At 35.5% G+C, this 27,090-nt stretch overlaps 1 protein-coding gene across 2 annotated transcripts; it reads left to right on the top strand.

Annotated features, from left to right (window-relative positions):
* The first annotated feature begins 6,481 nt into the window (after positions 1 to 6,481).
* MMADHC (metabolism of cobalamin associated D) lies at positions 6,482 to 24,667 on the top strand. Of its 2 annotated transcripts, none has more exons than XM_032286346.1 (8): positions 6,482 to 6,656; positions 7,167 to 7,227; positions 12,047 to 12,191; positions 14,709 to 14,926; positions 18,061 to 18,166; positions 18,755 to 18,885; positions 23,169 to 23,255; positions 24,137 to 24,667. In XM_032286346.1, exons 2-8 carry the CDS (start codon positions 7,219 to 7,221, stop codon positions 24,329 to 24,331), a joined length of 891 nt encoding a protein of 296 aa, XP_032142237.1. In that variant the 5' UTR covers positions 6,482 to 6,656; positions 7,167 to 7,218; the 3' UTR covers positions 24,332 to 24,667. The 2 variants fall into 2 exon arrangements, with proteins under 2 accessions (XP_032142237.1, XP_032142238.1); XM_032286347.1 differs by having other exon boundaries at positions 6,548 to 6,720.
* The last annotated feature ends 2,423 nt before the right edge of the window (positions 24,668 to 27,090 follow it).

Genomic DNA, 27,090 nt, shown 5'->3' with positions numbered 1-27,090 from the left:
AAAAAAAAAAAAAAAAAAAAAAAAAAAAAAGAAAATATTCCCTCTTGTCTCTTTTGGTTTTATAATACTATTGTCTTTATAGACAGAGCAGACTACGACCTAATATTCTTTCCAGGTTGAGCATTTAGTGATAACTATATATGCCTTGGTTTGCTTAAGAATGCATTCTTTGTTATTCAGATCCAGCGTTTTCTATAATAAAAAGGAGGTCATATGTTAATCAGAAAGCATTAATACAGGGAAATATAAAAGTGAGATGAGAAAGGAAACCGCAAGGATTACATATTAGCCTCCAAATAATCTCATAATCTGGTACTTTGATCAACCTTTATAGCCCTATGAAGGCTCTGCTTTATCTCTGAAGGATAAGAACACAGCAAGAGGGAGTGAAGGGAAGAAGACATGTAGATAAGGGAAAATAGAATAGCCACTGAGAGACAGCTATTCAGCCCTGTCTCTTCTCCTTAGTTTTACTATAGTGGAAAAAAAAAAGGAAAAGAAAGAAATTTTGGAGCGAGATAAATCCAAGCTTGAATCTCACACCCGTCACTCTGTGTCGCTATATGGCTTCAGGTAGTTTACTTAGCCTCTTTGAGTCTCAGTCTATTTATGAAACATAGAAACTACTCCTTACCTGGCAGAGTTCTTGAGAAGATAGATGTTAGGTAGGTATGGAGCCTGAAAATAGAACAACAAAGAAAAACTATTATTAATGGTCGCTGCCACCACTTCTTCATCTGTTCAACTTTCAACAATATTTATTGATTACCTCTCTGTGGCAGGAATATAGTCAAGTCCTAAGAACATAGATAAAAATCTCTGTCCTCAAGAAGTTTATGCTTCATCCTTTGGATACCACAGTAATCAAAATTTCATCCCTTACTGTTCCACTGAAACTCCTCCAGCAAAGTCATCATTGCCCTATCAAATATGACCATCTCTTGTTGGTCTTTAATGAGAAGCATTGTGTAGTATCTACTAATCTTGAGCAATTGTCTTCATGATGTTTAAAATATGCCTTTCTCCTGATTTTTGTCTACCCACTGACTAAAGTTTCCCAGTCTCTGTTGCTAGTCTTCTTCTTCTGTAACTCCTTTAATTGATATTTCCTAGAGCTCTGACTTTTGCCCTTTTCCTTTTATATTCTCCACTAGTGGCCCTTGATCTTTTCAGAGGCACAGGCTCCTTCAAAGACCTGAAAGAAGGGGGAAACAGAACCTACTTATAAATATATAGGAATTTATATGCATTTTTAGAAATTTCACAAATCTTCTTTCCTCTCTGCAAAGCCCATCATTGTACTCCTGTTTAAGGGGTTCCTATGGCTTTAACCCCTTGTTAAAGACTCTCAAATCTTAGCTGGACACAGTGGCTCACGCCTGTAATCCCAGCACTTTGGGAGGCCAAGATTGGCAGATCACTTGAGGTCAGGAGTTTGAGACCAGCTTGGCCAACATAATGAAACTTGTCTCTACTAAAGATTCAAAAATTAGCCTAGGCATGGTGGCACATGCCTGTAATCCCAGCTACTCAGGAAGCTGAGGCAGAAGAATCACTTGAACCTGGGAGGCAGAAGTTGCAGTGAGCAGAGGTCACTCCACTGCACTTCAGTTTGGGTGTCAGAGCAAGACTCTGTCCAAAACAAACAAACAAACAAACAAACAAAAATCCTCAAATCTTGATCTCTCATACAAATCACTTTCTTAAGCAATAGACCTTTCAAATGACTTATTGGACAAAAATCCACATGAATGCCCTTCAGGCATCTTAAATTAAAAAATATCTCAAACTAAGCATGTTATCATTCTCCCTAAACTTGCTTTCCTCTTGGGAGGAAGTATCCTATGAGAAAGGGAATACTAGTTTTAAACCAAACAGACCTAGATTTAAATCTAGCCTTAGAAGCTTCAGTAATACATTTCCTCTCTGTGCTTTCATTTCTTCATTTATAATATGAAGATAAAATACTTCAATTTTCTGCATTATTATGAGGATTAAAGTAGATATTTAAAAAATGCCTATCCAAGTGCCTGTCATATGGCATATGTTCTACAAATATCCACCTTTTACTGGATTCCCAGTCTCAGTAAAAGGAACTCCATTCGCCAAATATCCAGAGTCAAAAATTTAGAAGTCACCTTCAACTTGTCCTCTTTTCCTCATTAGCCATGGATAGCTAAGTTGATTTCTTACCTCTCCCCTTCTCTTCGTTCAGGCTCTTTGTGTTCTTCCTCATGGATACTACAAGAGTCTCCTAACTGGTTCATCCAACTGCAGCCCAACACCCTTCCAATCTATTCTCTGCACTGTAGCCAGATCTTCCCAAGACACAAACCTGATAATGGTATGACTGCTTAAATGTACCCACTTACTTCTCATTGCTTCAAGGATTACATCTGCCTTAGTATTGCACTGAAGACCAATTACGATCTGGTCCCCATTTACCTTCAACTCAATCCCTTGAACTAGTTGTGGATCTCTCAAACTGCCCACAGTCTTTTGGGTTCTATTCCTCTATTCATGTTGCTTCCTTTGCCTGAAATGTTCTCAACCCCGTACATTTCTTCTGGCCACAAGATGATGCAACACACAGGCCCTCAGAAGATTCTAGCATATACTCTTGGACTTCCAGCTTCATAACCATGAGCTAAATAAATTTATATATTCCTCAGTCTGTAGGATTATGTTATAACAACATAAAACAGACTAAGACAATGACTCAACTACAAATTTCAGGTTCAAGAATCTAATCAGGGCCATATGGTGTTAGTCTATACCTCTATAATTACATATAACATCGTGCCTTTTTAGAATAGCATCAGTAGAGGTAGTAGAGGTCTTCAGGCTGGTAACTCCTAGACATACTTAGTTTGGAAGAATAACCTAGAATTCTCTCCTCAAATTTAGAATTTCTTCTCAACTCTAGAACATTGTTTCTTATCACAAATGTTTGCAAAGTGAAGGCCTCAAATCACCAGCTTCTTTGGACCTTTCCTTCCCTCTTCATCACTGAACAACTTGACACACACGGACTTTAACTAGGAACCATGAAGTCACAACAGAGAAAGTGCACTTCCAATCCTTCCTTGGTTGTACCTTGTACCTAGTGTTTTCTCTAAGAAAATATTCAGCTCTCTTTCAATTTCACATCTTAGAAACTGAAAGAGAGTCATGACTTTAGTCATTGGCCCACTTTTGGAGCACTAAGTTCCCAGCATAAAAAAAATATTAATTAAAGAAAAAGACAATTTGAAAGGAAAATTTTTTGACTTCTATCCCACTACTGATCAACTGTCTCCTACTATGTACAGGAAAAGAGGAAATAAATGCACAATATGAGGATTCTGGAGCAGGGATAATTTCCTAAGATTAATGGTTTTTGAGATATCAGATGGTTTCCAAGGAAAGTCCTAGAACTCCTTCCCTGGATATACTTAACAAAGACATTCCGAGATATTTTCCTTTATTTGTGATTGAGTATATATTGATTTGAACAGCTACAGGAGTGTCAGCCTGTGATTTGTAAAGTCTACTAATTTGGACATTACTGATTTCTGGTAATCGGACAGGAGTGGAATGAAGTTTGCTTTATGTTATCAACATAAAAGAGCATTTGTTAAATTAACTGTATATATGATTTTGCTCAAAATGCTGAAATTACCTAGCAGAACTATTTTCAAATATCTTACAAAATACAATTACCAAAAATTGTGCATTTAGTTATTTACTCAACTGACTTGAAAACATGTCCCCAGAAACACCTGCACATAAATACTTAATAGCAGTTTTATTCACAATTGTCAAAAACTAGAAGAAATCACAATGTTCTTTAACAGGTATACATGGTGGTACATCTACACATTAGAGTACTATTGAGGAATCAAAAAGACAGAAATAAAGGCCAGGCATGGAGGCTCACACCTATAATACTAATGCTTTGTGAGGCTGAGGTGAGAGGATCACTTAAGGCCTGAAGGATGAGACCTCCTTCTCTACAAAATTTTTTACAATTAGTGAAGCATGATGGTGTGCACCTGTAATCCCAGCTACCTGGGCAGCTGAGGCAGGAGGGTTGCCTGAGCCCAGGAATTTGAAGTTACAGTGAGCTATGATCAGAGCACTGTACTCCAGCCTGGGCAGCAGAACTATAAGACCCTGTCTTGAAAAAATATCCATAAAAAGACAGGAATCAACTGTTATGCCACACAAAAACATGAATGAATCTTAAATGCAGCTATTACTAAGTGAAGAAAACCAGTCTGAAAATGCTATATACTGTATTATTCCATTTCTATGTCATTCTGGAAAAGTCAAAATTGAGATGGTGAACACATCAGCGGTTGCTAGAGGCATAGGGAAGTGGGAAGGTTTACTAGATGAAACAAAAAGGATCTTTTTATAGCTGTAAAACCTTTCTGTATGACACCGTAATAATGGTGTATCCATGATACTTATGCATGGATTTGTCAAACCCCATAGAAAAAGACAATTTGAAGTGAAAATTTTTTGACTTCCATCCTACTACTGACCGGCTATTTCCTGCTATGTACAGGAAAAGAAGAAAAAAATATGCAATATAAGAACTGCACGAAGAGAACTTAAATGGATGAAGAGTTTTTTAAAAATCTTAGGAACCCCAGAATGGAATGCAGATTGTGGCAAAAGATCACAACTGTATTACAAGCATATAAAATAACTTAACTGAGGCCGGGTAGAGGTGGGAGGGAAGTTTACTGACTTCAACAACTTTGAAAATAAGTGGAGTCTATAAGATTAAAAGCAAAAGAACTATACGTTAAGCATTGTACTCTAATTGGTAAATCTGTTTCTCACAGGTATGCCTGATAACAATTCACAAACAACAATACATGTACACTGAATTCGGGTTAACGGTTCTGAATCCATTATGCATATAACCTGGAATTGAACAGTTAGGTAAATGGATGGCAGATGATGAGAGCCACGTGTCTCACACTGGAGTGAAAGGTTATAGACAAGCAAGGGGAGAAGGCCACAATGATACACGTGGTGCTGGAATTGAACTGAAAGTAACAGTTCTAGTTTTTGAACTTAGAACTCCTATGTAGCTGTCAAAGGTACAGATGGATACATATATAAAAACTTATAGATATGCATATTCAGTCAGGTTAGTATATGCACACATATTTCTTTGCTGTATCATCTGAGAGGGTCTAGAAGCAACAATACCCCAAATGTCCAAATCTTGATTTCTAATATCATTTTCCATTAAAAGGACCCTTGGCTCTTTGGGGAAGTAGCTGATTCTAGGATTGGGGCAGAGAATACACAAGATGAGCCTTACAGAAATTAAGAAAATGCTGAAGAAAAAAATCAATAAACATAAAACGATGAGGGTGTGTCAAAAAGACATAAGTGCCAACTAAAAGAAATCTCAATAGCCAAAGCTGCAACAATATGAGCAACAAAATAAAGTAGTATTGGATTATAACCCAAAATGTAAAAGAAATATCCATGAGTCCATGCTGATATAAATGATTGAATACATAAACAAACGCAGGAGTACAGACAAATCTCCTATGTAGAAGAATTCCAAATTATGAAGATATTCTGTCCTCATAAAGGTGGAGTATAACAATTTCCCATTCCTATAGCTTGGGCTGCACAGAGTGACGTTCTTCCAAAGAGTATAATATGGAAAGGAAAAGAAAAAGAGTGACTTCACAGTGGAGAAACCTGACAAACCCTACATTAAAAAGGTGATAAAGGTTAGCATCAACAGTAGTAAGTCATGTGGATAGAATATACCCTTGATGTGACGTGATGACATCACTTTACCTTACCTCTTTACTAAAAAAAAAAAACCTCATAACCTTAGTTAATGCATGAGAAAAAATAGAGGCAAAACCCAATTGAAGGACATTTGACCAAATGCCGGATAAGTCACCTCAAAAGTATTAAGGTTATCAAAGCCAAGGAAAGTTTCAGAAACGGTCACAGTCTAGAGGAGCCTGGGGAGTCATGGTGATGTATTCTGGACAGAATCTTGTAACAGAAAAGAACACCAAGTCCAAAACTAAGGACATCTGAAATAAAATATGGACTTATAGGTTTTAGTCCATTTTTAAAAACATATTAGATACATGAAAATGATATACGATTTCCAAATCAAACTCCTAACATTTATTTATTGAGCCTATTGAGAGCCTGGCACTGTGGTAGGACTGGAGATATGGAAAAAAGGTAAGTGCCCCATGCTCAAAAACAGCCACTCACGAAAAATAAACAGCTATGACAAAAAGAACAGAAGACTGTATGTCCTGGAGGCAGTAAAAAAGGCTTAAGTTGGGAAGCCTATCAGTTGCATCCAGGAGTTAATGAAAGCTAATTGACCCGCCTAACGCAGGTCCGGAGCCCTCCCCTTCATCCACCCAAATCACCCCGCGCCGCGCTTTTCTCCTCCTGTGTGTTTAACCAATGGAAAGTCGGCTCTACATAGGCCTACTGTACGCGTGCGCATCATCGGTTCGACGATCCTTTGCATCGACGCGCTCGGAAGCAACTTCTTCTGCCTGGCCACTGCCCGCGTAGGCGCTAGCACCGCTGGCGTCGCCGCCGCCATTTCGACGGCTGGAAGTGTCAGGTTCTAGGACAGCTGGAGGCAGAGGTGGTGACTGGTACGGATGGTTTCCGCCCGCGTTAGCCCCTCCAATTTCGCCTGTGTTGGGGCTACAGGCCTTGGTATTGCCCCTATTTTCCCTGGGTCCCTGTTGTTGTCCCCTGCCATCTTTCCTTCTGCCTTTAGGCTCTTTTCTGCTTCCTCATTCTTCAGCTCAGCCCGAAGCTTTACCTGGAGCTGTTGTGCAGCCCCGACCTCCATTAAAGCAGCTGATTCGATCCCCAGGACTGCATTCTGTCCGCCCAGCCCCACTCCCGGCGCTGATCTGGTCCGAGTTGTTTTTCAGCGGATGTAAACCGGGAGGGCTCTGAGCTCCACTGCCCGCTCCGGGCTGGGGGATCTGTGCCCGGTATCGGGGCGAGTTCTGGCCTCCTTAGGTTACAGGTAGAGCTGGGACTTTGGTCCTGACGTGGTGGAGGACACAACTTCGAAGAGTGGACGTAACCTGAGTTGTTTGTTGTTAAGAGTTTAATCGGTCCCTCGTCTGTTTTGTTGTGTTCTTTCCCAGGAATAACTCTACCAAAGGAAAGCTGTTTTGTGAACTGTCCTCTCCAGTAGAGATGGCCAATGTGAGTAAATTTTCTCTTAAGAATCAGCATAGTAAACTAGTTTGGGAATGTTAGGAAGTGGAGGAACGGGTTTAATTATGATGGCATTGGGGGGCATAGTGTTAGACTTAATGTATCAGAAATGTCAAGGGGAGCAAGGGGTGTGAAATTACGCTATACTTTGAAGGTGGTTTGAACACAAACATTCTTTTCACTACGAATACACTTATCCAGTTTTATTTGTTCAGATGGGTAAATTCAAACCCCCTTTCGGTATTTTTAAAAAACAGCATTTCAGCAAATATTAGAATCTGTGTTTAAGCCCTTTTTTATCTCTTGGGTTAGCTAAACTGAAGGAGGTTTTTTTTTTTTTTTTTTTTTTTTTTTTTTTTTTAATTGTTTCAGTTTTGGAAGGGACCTTCCAAATCCTACAAAATAAGCACAAGAGATATTCTTACACACCAGAGTTATTTATTGACTGTAACTGCCCGGTAATTAGACACATCCTACCTACAGAATTCATATGTAGTGGTCATGAGACATATATAAAAACAATTGAAGTATAAAGTAATAATTTTTTTTAGAACCTACACAGAGGTACAATGCAGATTCAAGGCTTTGTGGAGAGGTGTTTGGAATCACTTAATGAAAGAAACATTTAAATTGAGATTTGTAAGATGGGTAGGATTTGTATAGTCTAAAATATGGGTGGGAAGGACAGGAGGTATATTCAAAAACTCCCTACCCCACCTAACACTTTGAAAAATTACGAAGTCATTGCTGTCTGCCAACCTGAATGTAAGATGTGTGAAAGAGATTAGTGGGAGATAAGGTTGAATTGTGAGGTGGGTACCAAGTAATTGAGAACCTTAATGCCTTGAATCTTGCAGGTTAACAGGTATTTTTTTTTTAACTCAGTAATTTAGACTTTATTCTTTAAATTGTGATTATTTATTTAGAGCTGTGTGTTACGAAGATTTATATGGCAGCAGTTTGCCAGAATGATATTCCTGTAATTGAACATGATATATTAAGTCTAAAGGTGTGACTGTAGAGACAAGTCATAAGAGTAGATTACCAGTCTTGGCCAAGTTCTAAGGTGAATTTTTGCCTAGCCATAACCTGCACAGAAAGAGAATGCTGTAAAAGAAGTATGTGGTACTTTCAAAAGAGAGAAATTAATTGAAGTAGAATAGAATGCTATTATTTGGTTTAAATGAATAAATTATAATCGTTCAGTAGGGAAGATCCTTTTGTGAGTCCTTTGTTAGAAAGAAGTTCATATTAAAATAAAGTTTTAGTATTCCAATGTACTTTAACAATTTTTGTATTAATTGATGTGGATTGAAAATTGATGTGGATGTTACTAATATGGAGATAGGTGTTTGATAACAAGGGGCAAAAATGTTCATGTTTCAGAGGCTGGACAAGTAAATTAAGAGGCCTTAGTGGGGATTATGACAAACTAAAGCATTTCTATTGAAAGGGTAGCAGCCTTCCCTTAGCTACAGTGATTTGTTGCTTACTAATGCCGTTTGGATATGTGAATCCAATACTGCCAGATCTTCTGAGTTTCCAAGAAGAGCCAAATTTCTGGACGTTTTGTGTAAATATTTCAATTTCTCGTTGTTTGTATTTAATTCAAATATCTGGCAACACTGTGGGCTGCACAGCAATGTCTGGATAGATGTGGATGCACTACGTAAACTACCAGTTTTTAGTTTGTGTACAGACCATATTTTCTCCTCACGTGACCAAAAGCCGAACTTAGTCCTAAGGCAGTGCACAAAAAGCTCTTTCTCTTTATATAGGATTTTACAGTTAAATCACAATAGCCTGTCATCTTCCCAAGTCTAGAAGTTTGAAGTTAATCATATATAAATTATGTGCTTACCCTCAAACTAGAATGAACTCTTTGCTATAATTTTGACTTACTTTTTGGCTATTATTTTTAATTATGTTCACCAGCTGAACCAGTCATAAATTCTGTCAAGTTGTCAGATAATATTGCATTTCCACAGTTAAAGATTTGAGAATTTTATTTATTTTATTTTATTTTTTGAGGTGGAGTTTTGCTGCTGTTGCCCAGGCTGGAGTGCAGTGGCACCATCTCTGCTCACTGCAAGCCCATCTCCCGGGTTCAAGTGATTCTCCTGCCTCAGCCTCCCGAGTAGTCCAACGAGCATCCAACACCATGCCCAACTAATTGTTTTTTGTTTGTTTGTTTGTTTGTTTTTTGTATTTGTAGTAGAGACAGGGTTTCACCATGTTGGCCAGGGTAGTCTCGAGCTCCTGGAACCTCAGGTGATCCACCTGCTTTGGCCTCCCTCAGTGCTGAGATTACAGGCACGAGCCATGAGGCCTGGCCAAGATTTGAGAATCTCACAGGTTAACAGGTAAAGTTTGAAACAGATTAGGACTATCATCAGCTATCCCTTTCAATGGGCAATTTAGATACTGGTTTATTTTGGCATTAAAATGAAATTTGGTGATTGGATTTTCTTAGGCTAGCAACAAAATTCACATTTTATTATATAACTTTTGTTAAGAGTTCTATCACCAAGAAAAGAATGTCAAAATATAATCTAATGGCTTTGGTAGATAGGCTAAAATAATAATAGGCAATATTTGAAATAATTTGTATAATCTTTCTTTTCCTTCTGTTTTTTGCTTGTGAAATGATGTGAATGATCACAGGTTGTATTTTAATCATGCTAAAACTAGTTCTAATAACAGTATATAGAATTGTTACGAAAATTAAGTAAAACAGTGTATATGTAAAGCACTTACCATAGAACTTGCACAATTAGTGTCCAACGTAGAGTGATTATTACTATTACATACTCTCAAATATTGGCCCTTCAGATAATTTTTTATTTTGCTACTGCTTATTTTCCGCCCTTGCTGAAAATATTTTTGGAATTTAAAAGTTTAGATTCCTTTAGATCCTGAGCCATTCTCTTAAATATCCTTAGTGGTAAAGGTAAATTTGTATTATATAAACGCCCAGAAGTCTGAGTTTGTTTAGTAAGTAAAAAGCCAAATAATTACCATTTTTGTCTCTTTGGGCAAGTTGGATACAGACCCCAAGAGAGGCTACTTAAATTTTCAGGTAGACAGAATGCTTTGAAGACACATATCACAAAGGAAGTTATATTTATCCAGGTCTTAAAGAAAAACTAAGAATTTGCTAGAATTTCCTAGAGCAATAAGGAAACAATATATTTTAGCAGAAAAAATCTTGTGACAGTGTAAGAGTGAAGAGAAATATGGGACATGCTGGGGAGATGTTTTTATGTGATTGAAGAGTAGAGTAAGGGAAGGGAGGGTAAAAATTTGTAGGAAATTATGTCAGAAAGGTAAAAAGACCAGTTAGGATGCACTCTTATACTTGTGGTGACAAAGGTAGAAGGAAAAAGTAGGTTGGATTTTAGAGTACTGTACTATGAGAAAAGGAAATGGAATAATTCTCAAGTGTCAATGGCTAGATTTTTCCAACATCCTGGTAACTAGTTTTCACACTACCTCTCTACTCCTCCTCCAGTCCGTTTTTTATACTGCCCTTGGTGGTACATGTCTTAAAGCAGCCTTTGATTTTGTCAGTTTACTCTGACTCTTTGCTGCCTACAAATTAAAATTCTGACTTACTATCTTGATGTAAAAAGCCCTTTACCGTCTGTGTCAAATACACAGTCTTTTATGGTTGCCTATAAGCTCAAGTTGAAGCCTCTTTTATATTGCATTCTTATATCTGCCTTCATTAAAGTTGTCACTCTTTGAAGTATGTCTCTATACCTTCGTTCCTGAAAGTCATTCATTGAAATGCACCTTTTCCCAAGCAAATTTTTACTGTCTTCAAAACTTAGTATATCCTCCATGAAATTTATTACCTTTTCTTCCAAGGGTTTCTTAACAACTAGTCAGATCTTTTCATAGCATTTCACAGATGATTTGGTATTTGTTCTCATATCTTTTTCATTGACTGAGAGTTGCCAGTGTGTTTTGTTTGTTTGTTTTTTAATGTAAAGGTCCGGATAGTGCATATTTTAGGCTTTGTGGGCCATAGAATCTCTGTTCCAACTACTTACTTAACTCTGCTATTATGTTGGGAAAGTGACCATAGGCAGTACATAAATGAGTATGGCTGTGCTACAGTAAAACTTTGTTTATCAAAACAGTGGGCTGTATTGGGAAATGGTTCACCAATCCCTGCATTAAATTATTCTGACCCAAGTACTTTATTAAAAATTTATGAATGAAAGTTATTTACACATTTATCCATTGTAATACATGACCTTACAGTCTAGGAAATGAACACACAAGCAGAAAAAATTGCACCACAAAGATATGTGCTGAAATGGAGAAAAGCAGACATTGCCGTGAAACCACAAGGAAACCACAGTATGGGAGAGAATCAGCATAATTTGTAGCAATAAAAGAAGAGAGAAAAGTTTGAAAATAATAAATTTTAGTCCAGAGAGATGTCTTGAGAGTTCTTTATTGAGGATAGAAGAATCTTGTTAGTTGTGCTAACTTTTTAGTGTTGTGTCTAAATAGGACAACTTTTAGATTCCTATTCTCTCATGTGTGTCACTCTTGAATTCTAGCCTTTATTGAAAAGTACATAGATTTTTACCCAAACTATTAGTTGTTTTTTTTAATATTTATTTTTAAAATTACTAATACATATAATGCTTGTAGTATAGTAGGTGTTCAGTAAAAATAGAATAAATGTTGGTTTTAAAAGAACTTTGCAGTGTTGAAGATTTGCCAGAGATTGTCTATGTAAGTATAACATTTATATTCAGAACAAATAATTTTAATTTTGTGTCATTTTTAGGTGCTTTGTAACAGAGTCAGACTGGTTTCCTATCTCCCAGGATTTTGCTCTTTAGTTAAAAGGGTTGTCAACCCCAGAGCCTTTTCAACTGCAGGATCGTCAGGTTCAGACGAGTCTCATGTGGCCTCTGCAACTCCAGATATATGTAAGTGAAAGTTGTTATTGCTTTACTTATAATTGCTTCAAAACATTTTTAGTTGTATTTCCTCTAATATTTCTTCTTAAGGTTTTATGGATTTTTCTAAAGTTGTGTTTATTCCGTTAAAAATGAATCACAGCTCTGCCTAAATAGGTCAGAAAGCTACAATATAAAAAAGGAAGAAAGAATAAGTACCGGTGTCTAAAATTTCTTAAACTTTTCTATCTTCAAACATACAGTCTTCCCTGAAACAAATCTCCTTTTGGTCCTTTTAAACCACATTATTACTTCTTCCCATTCTTTACTAAATTTCATAAATGTACCTTGCACTTTTTATGTATTAGTGTTTATAGAACTTACTTGCTTTGTCTACAAAGTCTATTTCCTCTGATCTGTTTGGTACACCACCTCCATGCTAATCATTCTAAAATATTTTAACCATGTCACTTTCTTGAAAAACCTGTTATCTTTCATTGGTTTCAGCAGTAGTTCCCAGACTACCTTCAAGCCATGAAGCATTGTTGAAGGTTAAAAAGAAAAAGGTGGGGTAGGGGGTATGGTGTCTGGTTAGGTAAATTTGAGAAATGCTACATGCCATATTCCTGTCTTGGAGGCTTAATAATGTACACTAAAATATTAAAGACTCTTAGAAGCTTAACCTAATGTTTCCTAAAGATATTGCACATGGAATCCTTTTTTCATGGCATACATTACTTACAATGTAATTTAACTTCACTTGACCATCCAAAGCCTTCCATCCTGGGCAAGTTTTCTAACTCTCTCTGACTACTCCCCATTTTACATTACCTGAAGACTAACCATATATTTATCACAAATGAAAGATTTGCCATTCAAATTATGTGAGGGGTTAGTATCCGGAATATATAAAGAATTTGTAGTGAATCAATAGGAAAAAGACAACCCAATAGAAAATTAAAAAACAAAAGGACATGAATAGGCCTTTCACAGAAAAGAAAACTTAAATGACCAGTAAACATAGGCCCAAATCCAGTTCTCAAAAAATCCACTATTAATGTGTGGGACACCTGTTTTCTGTAAAAAGAACTAGAAATTATTAGACCTTTAAAAACTGCCATGTTCAAAAATAGCTAACAGATTTTATCTTGGAAAGTGACTTGAGTAGTCATTAGTGGCTGCCTAGTTAGAGCCTTGTTATTCAATATGATCCACATCAATATCATTTAGGAGCTCGTTAGAAATGCAAAATCTTGAGCCCCACTCCAGACTTATTAGATCTGAATCTGCATTTTAACTAGATCCCAGGTGTATCTTAAGTACATGCTGAGTTTGAGAGGCATTGGAATAGAGTGTTTGTGTTGAGAATCTTGAGACATTATCTGGTGCAGCAGGAAATGGTTCCATGATTGATGGGTGATATATGTCATAAATGTGGAAGAGGGATGTGGTGGCTCATGATCTAGGACTGAGGCAGCCACACTGACATGGCCATTTTCAGTTACTTCGTTCCCTCGCAAGATATTTTTAAATACCTATTTTTATTGCTAAGTAATATGCATAGCAGTTGTCCCTCTGTTTCTCTAAGCTCAAATTCCTTCTGTGAGTAATTATTAGTCTAGTTATCTACTGTATTCTTTTCCAAATCTTTTTGAACTTAAAAAAGTTAGGATTTTTTAAGTTTTCAGTGAATAAAGTAATGTGGTCTCTTCTGTATTTGCAATCCATATTAATTCATGTGGTGGGTAAACAGAGCCTTAGGTCACGTGCTGCATGATTTTTTTTCCCATTGCATTAATGTTTTGGGCCATCAAATAACAGCAGCAGAATGCCCCTCCCCAGATGACCATTACTAAGTTTAGTGTCTTTCATTTTACATCTCTTTACTTAAAAACATGGGCCTTGGCGCAGTCACTCATGCCTGTAATCCCAGCACTTTAGGAGGCTGAGGCGAGAGGAGACCTTGTCTCTACAAAAAATAAACAAAATTAGCTGGGCATGGTGGCATGCACCTGTGGTCCCAGCTACTTGGGAGGCTGAGGTGGGAAGTTCACTTGAACCTTGGAGGTCAAGGCTTCAGTGAGCCACGATTACACCACTATACTACAGCCTGGATGACACAGACCCCATCTCCAAAAAAAAACAAAACAAAACAATACATGAATATGAGGATGTAAATAAATGTCATTATACGTGCTGTTCTTTGACTTAGCTTTTTCTTTTAATGCATTGTATCCTGGACTTCATTCAGTGTCAGCACGTAAAGGTTTATTGTCTTCATTTTAGTGGCATTCAGGCATTTCTTAGTATGAATTAGAATATTTTATTCAGTCCTTCTGCTAATAATGAACTTGCCTGTGATCTGTCAACTAGTTGCTTTGATTAGCGTTTTGGAAACAATAGGAAACTATTTATAGTCACACGGGAAAGCAGATTTTAAAGATCTTTTAGGTAAATAAATACATAATTTTAAGAAGAGCATTCTTTCAGTCTGCCAATACACTTGACTATTAAGGAGAAACTGTTCCTTTTGTTGTTCCTCTTCAGGCTCTCGAACAGTATGGCCTGATGAAACTATGGGACCATTTGGACCTCAAGATCAGAGGTTCCAGCTTCCTGGGAACATAGGTTTTGATTGTCACCTCAATGGTACTGCATCGCAGAAGAAAAGCCTGGTTCATAAAACTTTGCCTGATGTCCTAGCAGAACCTTTATCAAGTGAAAGACACGAATTTGTGATGGCACAATACGTGAATGAATTTCAGGTAAATTGTTGAAAACATTTATTGTGATTGTTAATGCTACATTGCTTTTTTGAAAAGGTAAAAAATCCACTTAATTCCAATACATGTATGTACAGAAACAACATATATAGCTTTGGAGAACTTGGCATTGTCTTATATAAAGTGTTTTCTATATAATTTTTTTACTGTAGATTATAATTTTTTGATGAAATATTTCTTCAAAAGTATGTTTTTAAGTAACTACTTCAAATGTAGATAATGTAATTATGTCTATACTACTGGAAATTTAGGTTCCCTGTCTTTCACTTTTATAATGACAATTACATTTGTATATGGATCTAATTCCAACTGGTTCTGTATTTCTCTAGCCATTTAAAAGCTTAAGAAAAATTTGAGATCTCTGAAATTGTTCAGATATAGTAAAAGAAAAAAAAAGGAACCGGTTTCATAAGTTTATTTTTTTAAACAATTTCCTAAGGTTTTTTTGTCATTTTTAAACGTTTTTAACTGGCAATTATGATTTTTCATTCAAGTGGAAAGCTACATGCAATTCAGGGGTTTTTGGCAAACCCCTGATACTAATCACTTTTCATATTTTTGCAGTTTTAGGCTGAGTTTGTTTTTTTTTTTTTTTTTTAAATCAAAGCTATATTATAAGTAGCAGTAATTCCTTGCATTTCGTTACATTAGATGACGTGACACTGAGACACAGTTGACCTCTCCTATCTTTTTATCTCAGATAATTCCTTCTCAGCCTTCTTTGCTCCTTGTTCTTCCTCTGTCTACCAATTAAATTACATTTCCCATAAGTTTCTGTCCCTCACTTTCTCATTTGAATCATTCGTTGGCCACTTAATCCCTTGGCGTCCTCCACAGTCTATGTTTTTATAATTTCTAGTTTAGTATTTCTATTTCTGACATTTCTGGTTCTGTATTTCTGTATGCCTACTGAACCATCTTTATTTGGATGCCTCACAACTCCCCAGATTTTGTGTGTCAAATACTGAAGTAATCTTTTATTCTTTTAAAACCTGTCCTAACTCCTATATAACCAATACCGTTAGTGAAATAACCATCCTCCCCTCTCTCCTAAGATAAAAATCATAGGACCAGCCTTCTCGCTCCATCATATCACTATAAATAATATAAAAATCACGTTGCTTCCTTCTCTCAAATGGCTCCTAAACATTAATGTCCTTTCAATTATTTGCCAGAGTTCAAGGCCTCTTTGTCTCAACCTGGATTTTTAGTCATTATAGAATGACAGACAATGAAGATAGAATAAATCTGGGTTCAGACAATGAAGATAGAATAAATCAATAAACAACTAATTACTGTACCTTTCTAAGATCCTTTTTCTTTTTCTGTTTGTTTTTGTTTTGTTTTGTTTTGTTTTTGAGATAGTCTCGCTCTGTTGCCAGGCTAGAGTGCAGTGGCACAATTTGGACCCACTGCAACCTCCACTTCCAGAGTTCAAGCAATTCTCCTGCTTCAGCCTTACGAGTAGCTGGGATTGCAGACACGTACTACCATGCCCAGCTAATTTTTATAGTTTTAGTAGAAACGGAGTTTCACCGTGTTGGCCAGGATAATCTCATCTCCTGCCCTTGTGATCCTCCTGCCTCAGCCTCTCAAAGTGCTGGGATTACAGGCATGAGCCACCAAGCCCGGCTGCTCCTGTTTCTTTATATGTCAACTGGGGATAGTGATAATCTCTAGCCCACAATTTTTTTTTTTTTTTTTTTGAAACAGAGTTTTGCTCTGTCACCCAGGCTGGAGTGCAGTGGCACGATCTCAGCTCACTACAACCTCCGCCTCCTGGGTTCCAGGAATTCTCATTCCTCCGCCTCCCAAGGAGCAGGGATTACAGGCATGCACCACCATGCCCAGCTAATTTTTGTACTTTCAGTGGAGTTGGGGGTTTCTCCATGTTAGCCAGGCTGGTCTCAAACTCCTGACCTCAAGTGATCCACCCACCTCAGCCTCCCAAATGCTGGGATTACAGGCATGAGCAATTGTGCCCAGCCCAAGCCCTCAAGATTGCTGTGACGGTTAAATGTGAAAATGTATGTAAAGTACATGAATTCACTAAGTGTTCAATAAATGGCCTGTTAACTGTTCTATCTCCTGTTCCTCCTCATGATCATATTTCCTCCATACAACATTAGTTTTTTATATTTGACCTTGCTGTTTCTCATTGCCCATAGACTGAAGTCCAAATTGCTTAATGTTGAATAAATGGCATTTCACAATTTTGGTTCCTTATTTTTCCCACCTTATCTGTCACTACTTCCTATTCCTGCTGCACTCCAGTCACAAGATACTTTCGATTTTTCTTGAATACACCATTCTGTGTCTTTGCACTTTATTATCTCTTGCTGTACTATTTTTCTTCCTAAATTCCAACCTCTATACCACCTATTTTTTACCTGTCAAACATAACACATTAACTAACTTGTAGCTCAAGCATGACCATTTCAATCCTTTCCTAATTCCCCCTAGCAAAGTAAGTTTCTTCCTCATCTATGTCCCTAGGAGACTTTATGCATAACTCTATAGCACCTTTCATATTGAATTACACTTATTAGCTTATGCTTATTTCTTTTATCAGACCTGAAATAGCTGAGAGTGAAGACTGAATTTTTTACCATTGCGGTACATGCTCCTGTCATAGTGCCTGATACATAGTAGGCTCTCAGTAAATTTCAGTTGAATAAAAGCCTCTAAGCTCTTCCTGTAGGAGAAGCTATGTTGTTTAATCATGTTATACTGTAAGTTAGTTTTATTATCCCCATTTTAAAGATTATAGAAGAAAAGATAATTAAATATCATAAAATAGAAGAGGTAACACTATAAGACACATTATGGCATTTTAGTTACTTAGCCAATTCCTGTTCATTTCAAGTCTTAGAATATCAGTATATTTTCATGTTCTACTGTATTCACATTTTTTAGAACTTCCAAATCTTATATTTATTGTAGAGAAAAGTTTGAGTAAATAAGAAAATGTTACTACCTCACCTCCCAGTTAGATTATAATTATTTATAAAAACAAACCAAAAAAAAGCTTTCTAAGGAAGACAAGTTTATAACAGGCAAGCTACTGTTTTATTTGAACTCCAGATTTTGTTGACTTACATCCTTGTTCCCCTTAGGGGAATGGTGCACCTGTTGAACAAGAAATTAACAGTGCAGAAACTTACTTTGAAAGTGCCAGAGTAGAGTGCGCAATACAAACATGTCCAGAATTGCTGCGAAAAGGTATGCCATGCTTTATACTTTGAAATACTGTTACTATTTTTTTAATATGTTGAATAACGTACTCTATAGGAATTGGAATGCCCTATGCCTTAATACTGTATTTTACTGTATCTGGCTGGAAGCAATTGCATGGCCAAGATAAAGGCTTTCAAATGTCCTGTGACATCTGACCTCGTGCTGCCATTAGATAGGAAGAGTAAAATTTTTAGTAACTTTTTTTCCTAAGGCTAAATTAAGGTCATTTTTACTCCTGGGTGATTATTGGAGTTATAATTTTATGAGTTAGTATAATACTGAAAAATCTTAACAGTAAGCATTTTCGAAAATTACATCAACCCTGAATAACATATAATCCTACTTACCCTCAGAATTGTTGGTAGTAATATTTCAATTTATCCAACAAAAGCAGAAGTAAACAAAACTAAGTTAATTTTATACTTTTCAAAAATAATATGCATTTATAAAAATAATACTACAGTAATTTTACTTAATCAGCACTTTTCTAAAGAAGTATTTTTATGCTTCTTTAAAAATTTGTTCTTTAAAAATCTAATCTTTTCTTCCTGGAATGTTTATTCTTATTTGTAGATTTTGAATCACTGTTTCCAGAAGTAGCTAATAGCAAACTAATGATTCTGACTGTAACACAAAAAACTAAGAATGATATGACTGTTTGGAGTGAAGAAGTAGAAATTGAAAGAGAAGTGCTCTTAGAAAAGGTAATTCTTTCAATTGCTAATAATTTAATTTTATGGTCATTATTTAAGTAACAGTGAGCCAGTGTCTTAAAATGATGACTGTCATTTCCAGCCTTTATTCATTTTCTGCCAAAGTATACTACTAAAGGACTTATATCTTTTTTGAGAATAAAAGTACAGCATTTTTAGTATCCTTAAAAATTTAGATTCTGTTTATTTCTTCAATTTATTTTTAAAAAGTCTATTTTGGAAAATATTAAAAATGACAAAAAGGTAATATTGACTCTTTATCCTTCTCCCCTCAGCCTCCACCTCTCCCTCCTCCTCCATCTCCCCCTTCATCTCCCCATCTTTCCCTCCATCTCCATCGCCTTTCTCCTGGGCTTAGAACATGTCAAAGAGTGAAAATTATGCCAGCCCTCTCCAGGGAGTAAACAGTAACAGTATGCAATACAGTAATAGCATAATAATTTATACCCACATTTTTTTCTGTGTTTTGCTTTTAACCAAAAGTATGCTTTGACATATTTCCATACCATTACACATAGATATATTTCATTCTTTATAAAGTCTGCATAGTATTATCTCACATGAGTAAGCCATAAACTTTTTTAATGTTTAAGAATTTAACCAGATGCAGTGGCTCACATCTAGAATTCCAACACTTTGGGAGGCTGAGGTAGGAGGACTGCTTGAGTCCAGGAGTTTGAGACTAACCTATGCAATGTAGCAAAATTCTGTCTCTACAAAACAAAATTATCCAGGTGTAGTGGTGCGTGCCTGTTGTCCCTGCTACTCTGGAGGCTGAGGTGGCGGATCATTTGTGCCTGAGAGGTCAAGGCTGTAGTGAGCCTTGATTGTGCTGCTGCACTTCAGCCTGAGCAACAAAGTGAGACCTCCCATCTGTTAAAAAACAAGTTTCTTAGTAGTTTATAATTTTAAAATCCAACTTTTGCTATTATAGGCAATAAGCAATGACAATCATTTTACAAATACTTTTATGCATGCTAATATCTATAGATTCCTAAATAGAGAATTGCTGAATCAATGTTTATCTACATTTAAAATTTTGATAAACACTTCCAATTTGCTCACCAAAAAGATTGTGCTAGTATATATGCTGTCACGCTAGATTACCCTGGGTGTTAGCAGTTCTTTCAACTCAGGTTAGCTAAGGAGCCTAAGTTACTAACTTGAGTTGAAAAATCCCTTTAATGATTTTTGTACAGGATGTTAGGAATTATTTTATATTTTCTTCGGGATTAGATGTATGGTCTTCTTTATTTTTAAAAGTAGGTTGTAATTTACATATTCAACCGTATTATAATTTTACATTTAAATGTTATATATAGCTGCTAATAGATTTCATGTGTTTTTTAACAATCATAAGCATATTAGCTATATACTAATTAACAAGGGAATTATAGAGAGGCGTAAGACATAATGCTTAGTAAATACATACTCATCACTATCATTGAGGTGCTAGTATATTGTCACATGTATATTGCATTAGTAGTTCCAATTTTTGATCAGTTTAAAATTCCAAACCTAATTTGATACTGACTCCAGCATAGTTTTAAGTTAGTTTTCTATAACCAGTTTCAGGGCAACCTGCTTCATCTTGAGAGTTTTAATAATGTAATGACTGAAGCTATTTTATTTTCTGTGAAAAAAGAGTTTTTTTGTTTTTTTGTTTTTTTTTTTATTAAAGATTTCTTAGTGATTATTTTGGAACCACACCTAGCTTTTCAAATAGACATTTGATATTTTATGGTTTAAATCTATTCTAATATTTTCCAGCAGATGTCAGTGTTGGTGAACAGAAATCTTCAGAAAAATACTTCAGCTGGTTTTTTGTGTTAATTTGAGATTCTTTCAGTTAACCTTTGTAAACATTTGAGTTCACTACATTGTTTTGCTCTCCTCATAGTATTTATGTATGACACATCTGTTCATTAAATTGAAATACGTTCTAATGACTATTTTCTAAGCCATATTCAGTAGTTTTCCTATTTTTAAGAATTATGAGGATTAATAAAATACAGCAATAAATATGGAAGATAATCTAAAGAATACAGTATTATCTTAATGTTTATTGTTTACAAGAAAGTATTGAGAGAAAACAAGTTATCATAGATCAACTATTTCTGTAAAGGGTGTCAAAAGACAAATTATAACCAATTTAGTTTAAAGATCTAATTGGTTTTTATTTGAAATTCTAGAATCAAGCAACACTTGATTCTGTAAAATAGATTGAGTGTTACAAAAGCAGAAGAGTTGGCTTTATTGATGGTAAAGAACTGGAGAAAGCAGAAATAAAGAAAAAGAAGCAGATTGTTCCTTTCAAAGTTATTTTCCTTATAGGGTTAAAACAGAGGTGGCTTTCTTATGCTGGCTCAGGTAAACTAGGCCCATTCCTATTGGTTGCTGTGAATCTTCTGGGTTTTTTATTGTTTGTTTGAAAACTAGTCTGTTTCAGAATTCAGTTCGATTAGGCAGTACCTAGCATGAGTGACTCCATTCTGGGTTGGTCTCTCCTGGGACCTAGTGCAGGAGGCGAGTCCAAAACAATGAGCTTCCATAAAACTTGTTTATCAACAGCCAAATAGTAATATTTTAGCTTCTATAGGCCCTAGGGTCTCAACTGCCCAGCTCTACCCTTGTGTTGTTAAGCAGCTGTAGACAATATGTAAATGAATTGCCATGGCTGTGTCCAGTAGAACTGTTTATCCAAATAGGCATCAAAACAGATTTGGCCCTTGGGCTGTAGCTTATTAATCTCTGAATTATGATATAGTCTTGATTTGTAAGGCTTGGACTTTTGGAGAGCTTAGCTGAATACCAGAGGTGCTCAGTGAGGTCTTTTCATTCTGGGTGGGTCGGAAATCCATGTGTCCCAGGACTGCATGATACCTGGTATCACAGCTCAACTCTCAGCCCCACAGCTGGCACTCTGTGCTAGGCCTCTTGGAGTCTTGCCTCATGACTACACAGCTCAGCCCTTAGCTAAGAAAGTAGGGTGAATAGCTCTGCAGACTAATTCAGGAGCCCATTTTATGTATCTCTTTCTTTTCCAATACCTTGCCCTACAAATCCCAGGTGCCTCAGCTGTCTAGAAGACTTGCTTTCCACCTCCTCAGCTCAATGACACCATCACTTTGCTTGGGCTCCCGTTCTTTACCCTGTAACAGGCAAATGTCCACAGACAGAAAGCTGGAACAAAAATAGGGATTACTTCAGTTGTTTCCCTTCTCTCAAAGATTATAGTCTTGTCTCACCTGTTGTTCAGGGTCTAAAAATAGTTGCCATGTGTATTTTGATCGGTTTTATAGTTTTACAGCAGGATGGTGAGTTCAGTATTTATTACTCTGTTATGGCTAGAAGTGGAACTGTGCCCTTGTTTTAGGGTTTTGTTTTGTTGTTTTTTTTTTTTTTGGGGGGGGGGTGACAGAATCATGCTCTATCACCCAGGCTGGAGTGCAGTGCTGAAGTCTCCCACTGCTACCTCCGCCTCCCGAGTTCAAGCAGTTCTCCTGCCTTAGCCTCCCGAGTAGCTGTGTGCACTTATTTTTAAACATTCATGGTCCCTTCTTTATTTCAACATTGTAGTCTGATCTTAATACTTCTTACCATCTTTTAGACTTCTGATAAAGCTAATAAAACATCTTATAAAATAAGACCAAAATTTTTATAAATACACATGGTAGTAGCAATTGTACACTATACAAAAGATATAGGACAGTATATGATAAAAAGCAAGTACCATGTTTAACTCTGTACACCATTTACCAGGTTCTGTTATATGTGCCTTTTCAGAATTATTTCATAATTATGTGAGTAGACATACGTATTTTGAAGGACAAACAAGTAACTGTTTTTAAGCAACTTTGATTTAAACTAATGAATGTTTTAGATCTTTTCACTAACAGTATTTTATTTTCCTTTACCTATTTCTATCATCACCATAATAATACAAAATAGCAGCCATAGTTGATAATTTATGACAGATTCAGAAGTTAGTAGCACAGAACTGATTAGAAGAGGTTCATAAAGTAAGAAAGACTTCAGAAGAATTATAGAATTTAGTCTTTTTAAAAGAAATTGAAGTATTATTAACCATTAATCTTCTGAATGGTGAAAATAATCGTATGCCTTTACCGTGTAATTTGCCATTGGTTTTTATTTTTTATAAATCTTGTTTAAGTTCTTTTCTGAAACAAGATAGTCACTTAAAATTTTATTAAAAAATAAAACGATCTGTAGTAATGCTATCTTAAGCATATTATTTGTGATTTTCATTGTAGTTCATCAGTGGTGCTAAGGAAATTTGCTTTGCTCTTCGAGCTGAGGGATATTGGGCTGACTTTATTGACCCATCATCTGGTTTGGCAGTAAGTAATTAGCATTTGAAAATCAGATTATGTAGAGATGATTTTTATTATAAAATTTGTTTATAACTTTGGTAATAGATTTAAGACTTTTTTAAAATCTAACAATTTTACCCAAAGAAATACTACTGTGAGTCAGTTAAATTCACAACTTTTCAGATACCTCTACCACTCACAGGTTTCTCCTTTATTTTAATTTTTTAAATTAAAATGAATAGTTTTTACTTTCTGCTCTCACTAGGAGATATATATATGATTTGCATTGAATTAGTGCGTTTACTTTTTATAAGTTGAAAATTATAAATTGATACAGTCTAATTTCTGTAAGGAAGAAATAATTATTCTTAGAATTAATTTAGTAAAATACAACTGGTAAAAACAAATATTTATACCAGTAGATGTTTGGAAATTAACATTTATAAGGTTATACTTTTAAAAAAATAACTACCACTGTAGTCACCTTTTAAATTCTGGATCTATCTTTCAGTTACAAGTAGTAATCAAATCATTATTTGAATCTTAAGACAGGAATATATACCATTTCTTCTCAAAGTCAAATAAGATATAATCGAGAAATGGAAAACTTTTGCTCGGGCTTTAGTTTTCTTGTCTTGAAAATGATGGTGAACTATAGATAATTATCTAAGGTTTACTCCATCTTTAAAGGATGTGCAATATTTGATTCTAGGTAACATGAAATTTGCTAGATCATTTTACATTTGCAGAATGCATAGGAATTGGGGGAAAGGAGTGTTAAGGCAGTTTAAGTGTTGCATGTGACTTTTTACTTAGTTTTTTAAATAGTTGGAGTATTAAAGTAGATAGGTGTTCATGTTTACCTAAAAGTTATTACTAAAATGTCTTTCTTACTATCATTTTCTCAGTTTTTTGGACCATATACAAACAACACTCTTTTTGAAACCGATGAACGTTACCGACATTTAGGATTCTCTGTTGATGACCTTGGATGCTGTAAAGTGATTCGTCACAGTCTGTGGGGTACCCATGTATTTGTGGGAAGTATCTTCACTAATGCAACACCAGAGAGCCATATTATGAAGAAATTAAGTGGAAATTAGCAGAAATATCCATTTATTTGCTGTACTATTTGTATGTAATATTTGGATTGATCTAAAACACTGTCAAACTGAAGTTTTTAAAATATACTTATTTCTAAGTATTTATTTCAGCATTTATTAATTTACAACGTTGGCAAGTGATTTGGGATTTTTAAATTGCAAATGTTCATTATTATATCATTGAATACATGTTGAGCACATCCACATTGTATAGGATGTGGTAATTGGCTTGTTACCAGGGTATGATCTGTTATTGTTATTTTTCCCCTTTATTGGAAAAAGGCTCAGTTTTAATTATTTTCTTCCAAAAATAAATCACACATTTGGTTACAATAATGTGTCTTTTCATTACAATTGAGAATTTTAGATTCATTGTAGACTTTACTTTTCCTAATTTTACCTTTATTGTCTATTAAGCGTTGTGATACCAGTCTGAGTATTACTTTGCAATAATTTATGTTCAGGAAAAGAAGAATAAGGATAATCGATCTTTAAATGTACCTGAGTCTTGTCCTTATATCTACTAAAAAGATAATTCTCTCTTAACGCTTGAGTTGAGATAGATAAACATATTTTATTTTCAGAAAAAACCGTGCCTCAACTGCCAAATTATATTTTTTCAATTTTAGCAATAGGTTTTGGAAACCGTATTGCTTTACAAAATGCCTCATTTGAGACCAACCTTGTTTTTACAGCATTATAAACTTTAGAAAAATTATCTTTCATTTGTGAAGCTTTTGCAAATAGAAATAGGCAGATCTCAGGAGTAAAAGTAATTTCCACAAAATGAATTGAAATAGATTTTTTCTGTTTTTTTTTTTCTTTAATGAAATGCCTGTTTTGAAAAGGACTGCATAGAGATAACTTTTTAATCAAACTTTGTTTTAAAACTCTCAGCTTAGTTAACTTGTCATTTGATAATAGGTGTTGCTTATGATCTAGAGCTAGAAAGTTGTCATTCATTACAAAATGATGAAGTATAGTGATTGCCACAGCATTTAGAAGGAAATTTATTGAATATGTGTGTGTGTGTGTGTGTGTGTGTGTGTATACATATATATATACACACACATGTATGTGTATACATAGATATATATACATATATACACACACACATATATGTGTATATATATATATACATACACACACATAGATACACGCATAGATACACACACACACGTCATATGTGCTTGATAAATTTTTCTCTATGTAACCAGCACTCAGAACAAAAAACAGACTACCTCAAACACATCCTGCTCCCATCTAGGTGCTTACATGCTTCCAGCCCTTGCCCTTCCCATGAGTAACCACTGTCCAGATTTCCTTAGTATAAGTTGGTTTTGTCTGTTTTGATGCTTTATATACACATATACACATATGTATATGTACACACACATACATATACATAAAACTGTATATGTTCACTTTAGTGTCTGGCTTCTTTTACTCAACATTGTGAAATTAGCTCCTGTTCTCATGTATGGTGTCAAACTTGTTTGCATAGTTTTTGCCTTCTCATTGCTCCTGAATTGGGGCAGCTTTGCCCCTCAGGAAATTTAGCAATGTCAGGAGACATTTTTTATTTTTCATTTGGAGAGATGTGGGGGAGTTGTGCTATGGAACTCAGTAAGTAGGGGACGGGGTTAGTGCTGAACATCCCACAGTGCACAGGACAGCTTTATACAATACAGAATTTGGTCAAGTACCTTGCACCACTCTCAATTACTTCTAATGTGTATTTTGCTTATTCAGGCATTTCCTATCTTGCACCATTCTTCAAGCCAAGTTCTCTTGAAATTTCAACATTTGCTTTAACAATTATGAAGTGTCACTTACTGATTGAAAATGATACTTATTCCCTATAGGTAGCTAAGTCTGTGCATTCTATTGTACTGAGATAGGGTACATGGTGGTGAGACTCTTATCAACTTGCTTTTTAACAAGATTTCCAGAAAAAATAGCATGATCAGCAGTAACTTAATTAAAATCTTTTTTTTTTTTTTTTTTTTTCTGAAGTGTTACATCAAGATTTAGGTTTTAGAAGTATAACCCAAGGAACTCTTACTGAAGGGTAATAATACAAAGTGGTTGACTATTGTGTACCACAGAAAAAGCACCTCAAGTAACTTTGTTCACTTGATCAGGACGTTGTGGACAAGAAAGAATTTGTAAAATTATGTATCTTAAACATAAATTTTTTACCTTTTAAAATAAGACTGAGCCATTGAAGTTAACATTAGATCTGTCACTGAAAAAAAGTTTGTTGTGAAATTTTTGTTTTCCCAAGAACTTAGAATTTTTTTGTTCCTGGTTGCTGCTTACATTGATGAAAATTATCAAGCACACAGAAATTAAATGCTGAAAGAGATCTTTCAGATCATGTGATCCACATTCCTCATTTTATAGTAGTCAAAATGGGACACAGCAGCATGTATCAGGTCATACAGCTAGTGTCAAGACCCAGCAGTGGGACTTGGCTGTGACTCCATTATTTATATATATTTCTTTTCTATATTCACTCTTCATGGTCATAATCAAGAAGTGTATTAAGTGGTTAAAAATATCAAAGAGTTGCAGAATTTAAACTGAAATAACTTTCAGGGTAACTAATACTGCTGCCGCTTCATAAACTTAGGAATTCATTCCGTTGAACTCTATCTGCTCTGAGTTTCTTTGAAAATTTACTGAAACATGTATCTAAAAATTCAATTATAGAATGCTAGACTTCAAACAATAGTTCTCTAGCTTCAAGTTTAAAA

The sequence above is a fragment of the Sapajus apella genome, unplaced genomic scaffold, assembly GCF_009761245.1.
Source record: "Sapajus apella isolate SASKATOON/1434 unplaced genomic scaffold, GSC_monkey_1.0 scaffold18, whole genome shotgun sequence".
Lineage (NCBI taxonomy): Eukaryota > Metazoa > Chordata > Mammalia > Primates > Cebidae > Sapajus > Sapajus apella.
Note: the sequence above shows the minus strand (reverse complement) of the source record. Positions and strands in the feature narration are given on the sequence as shown.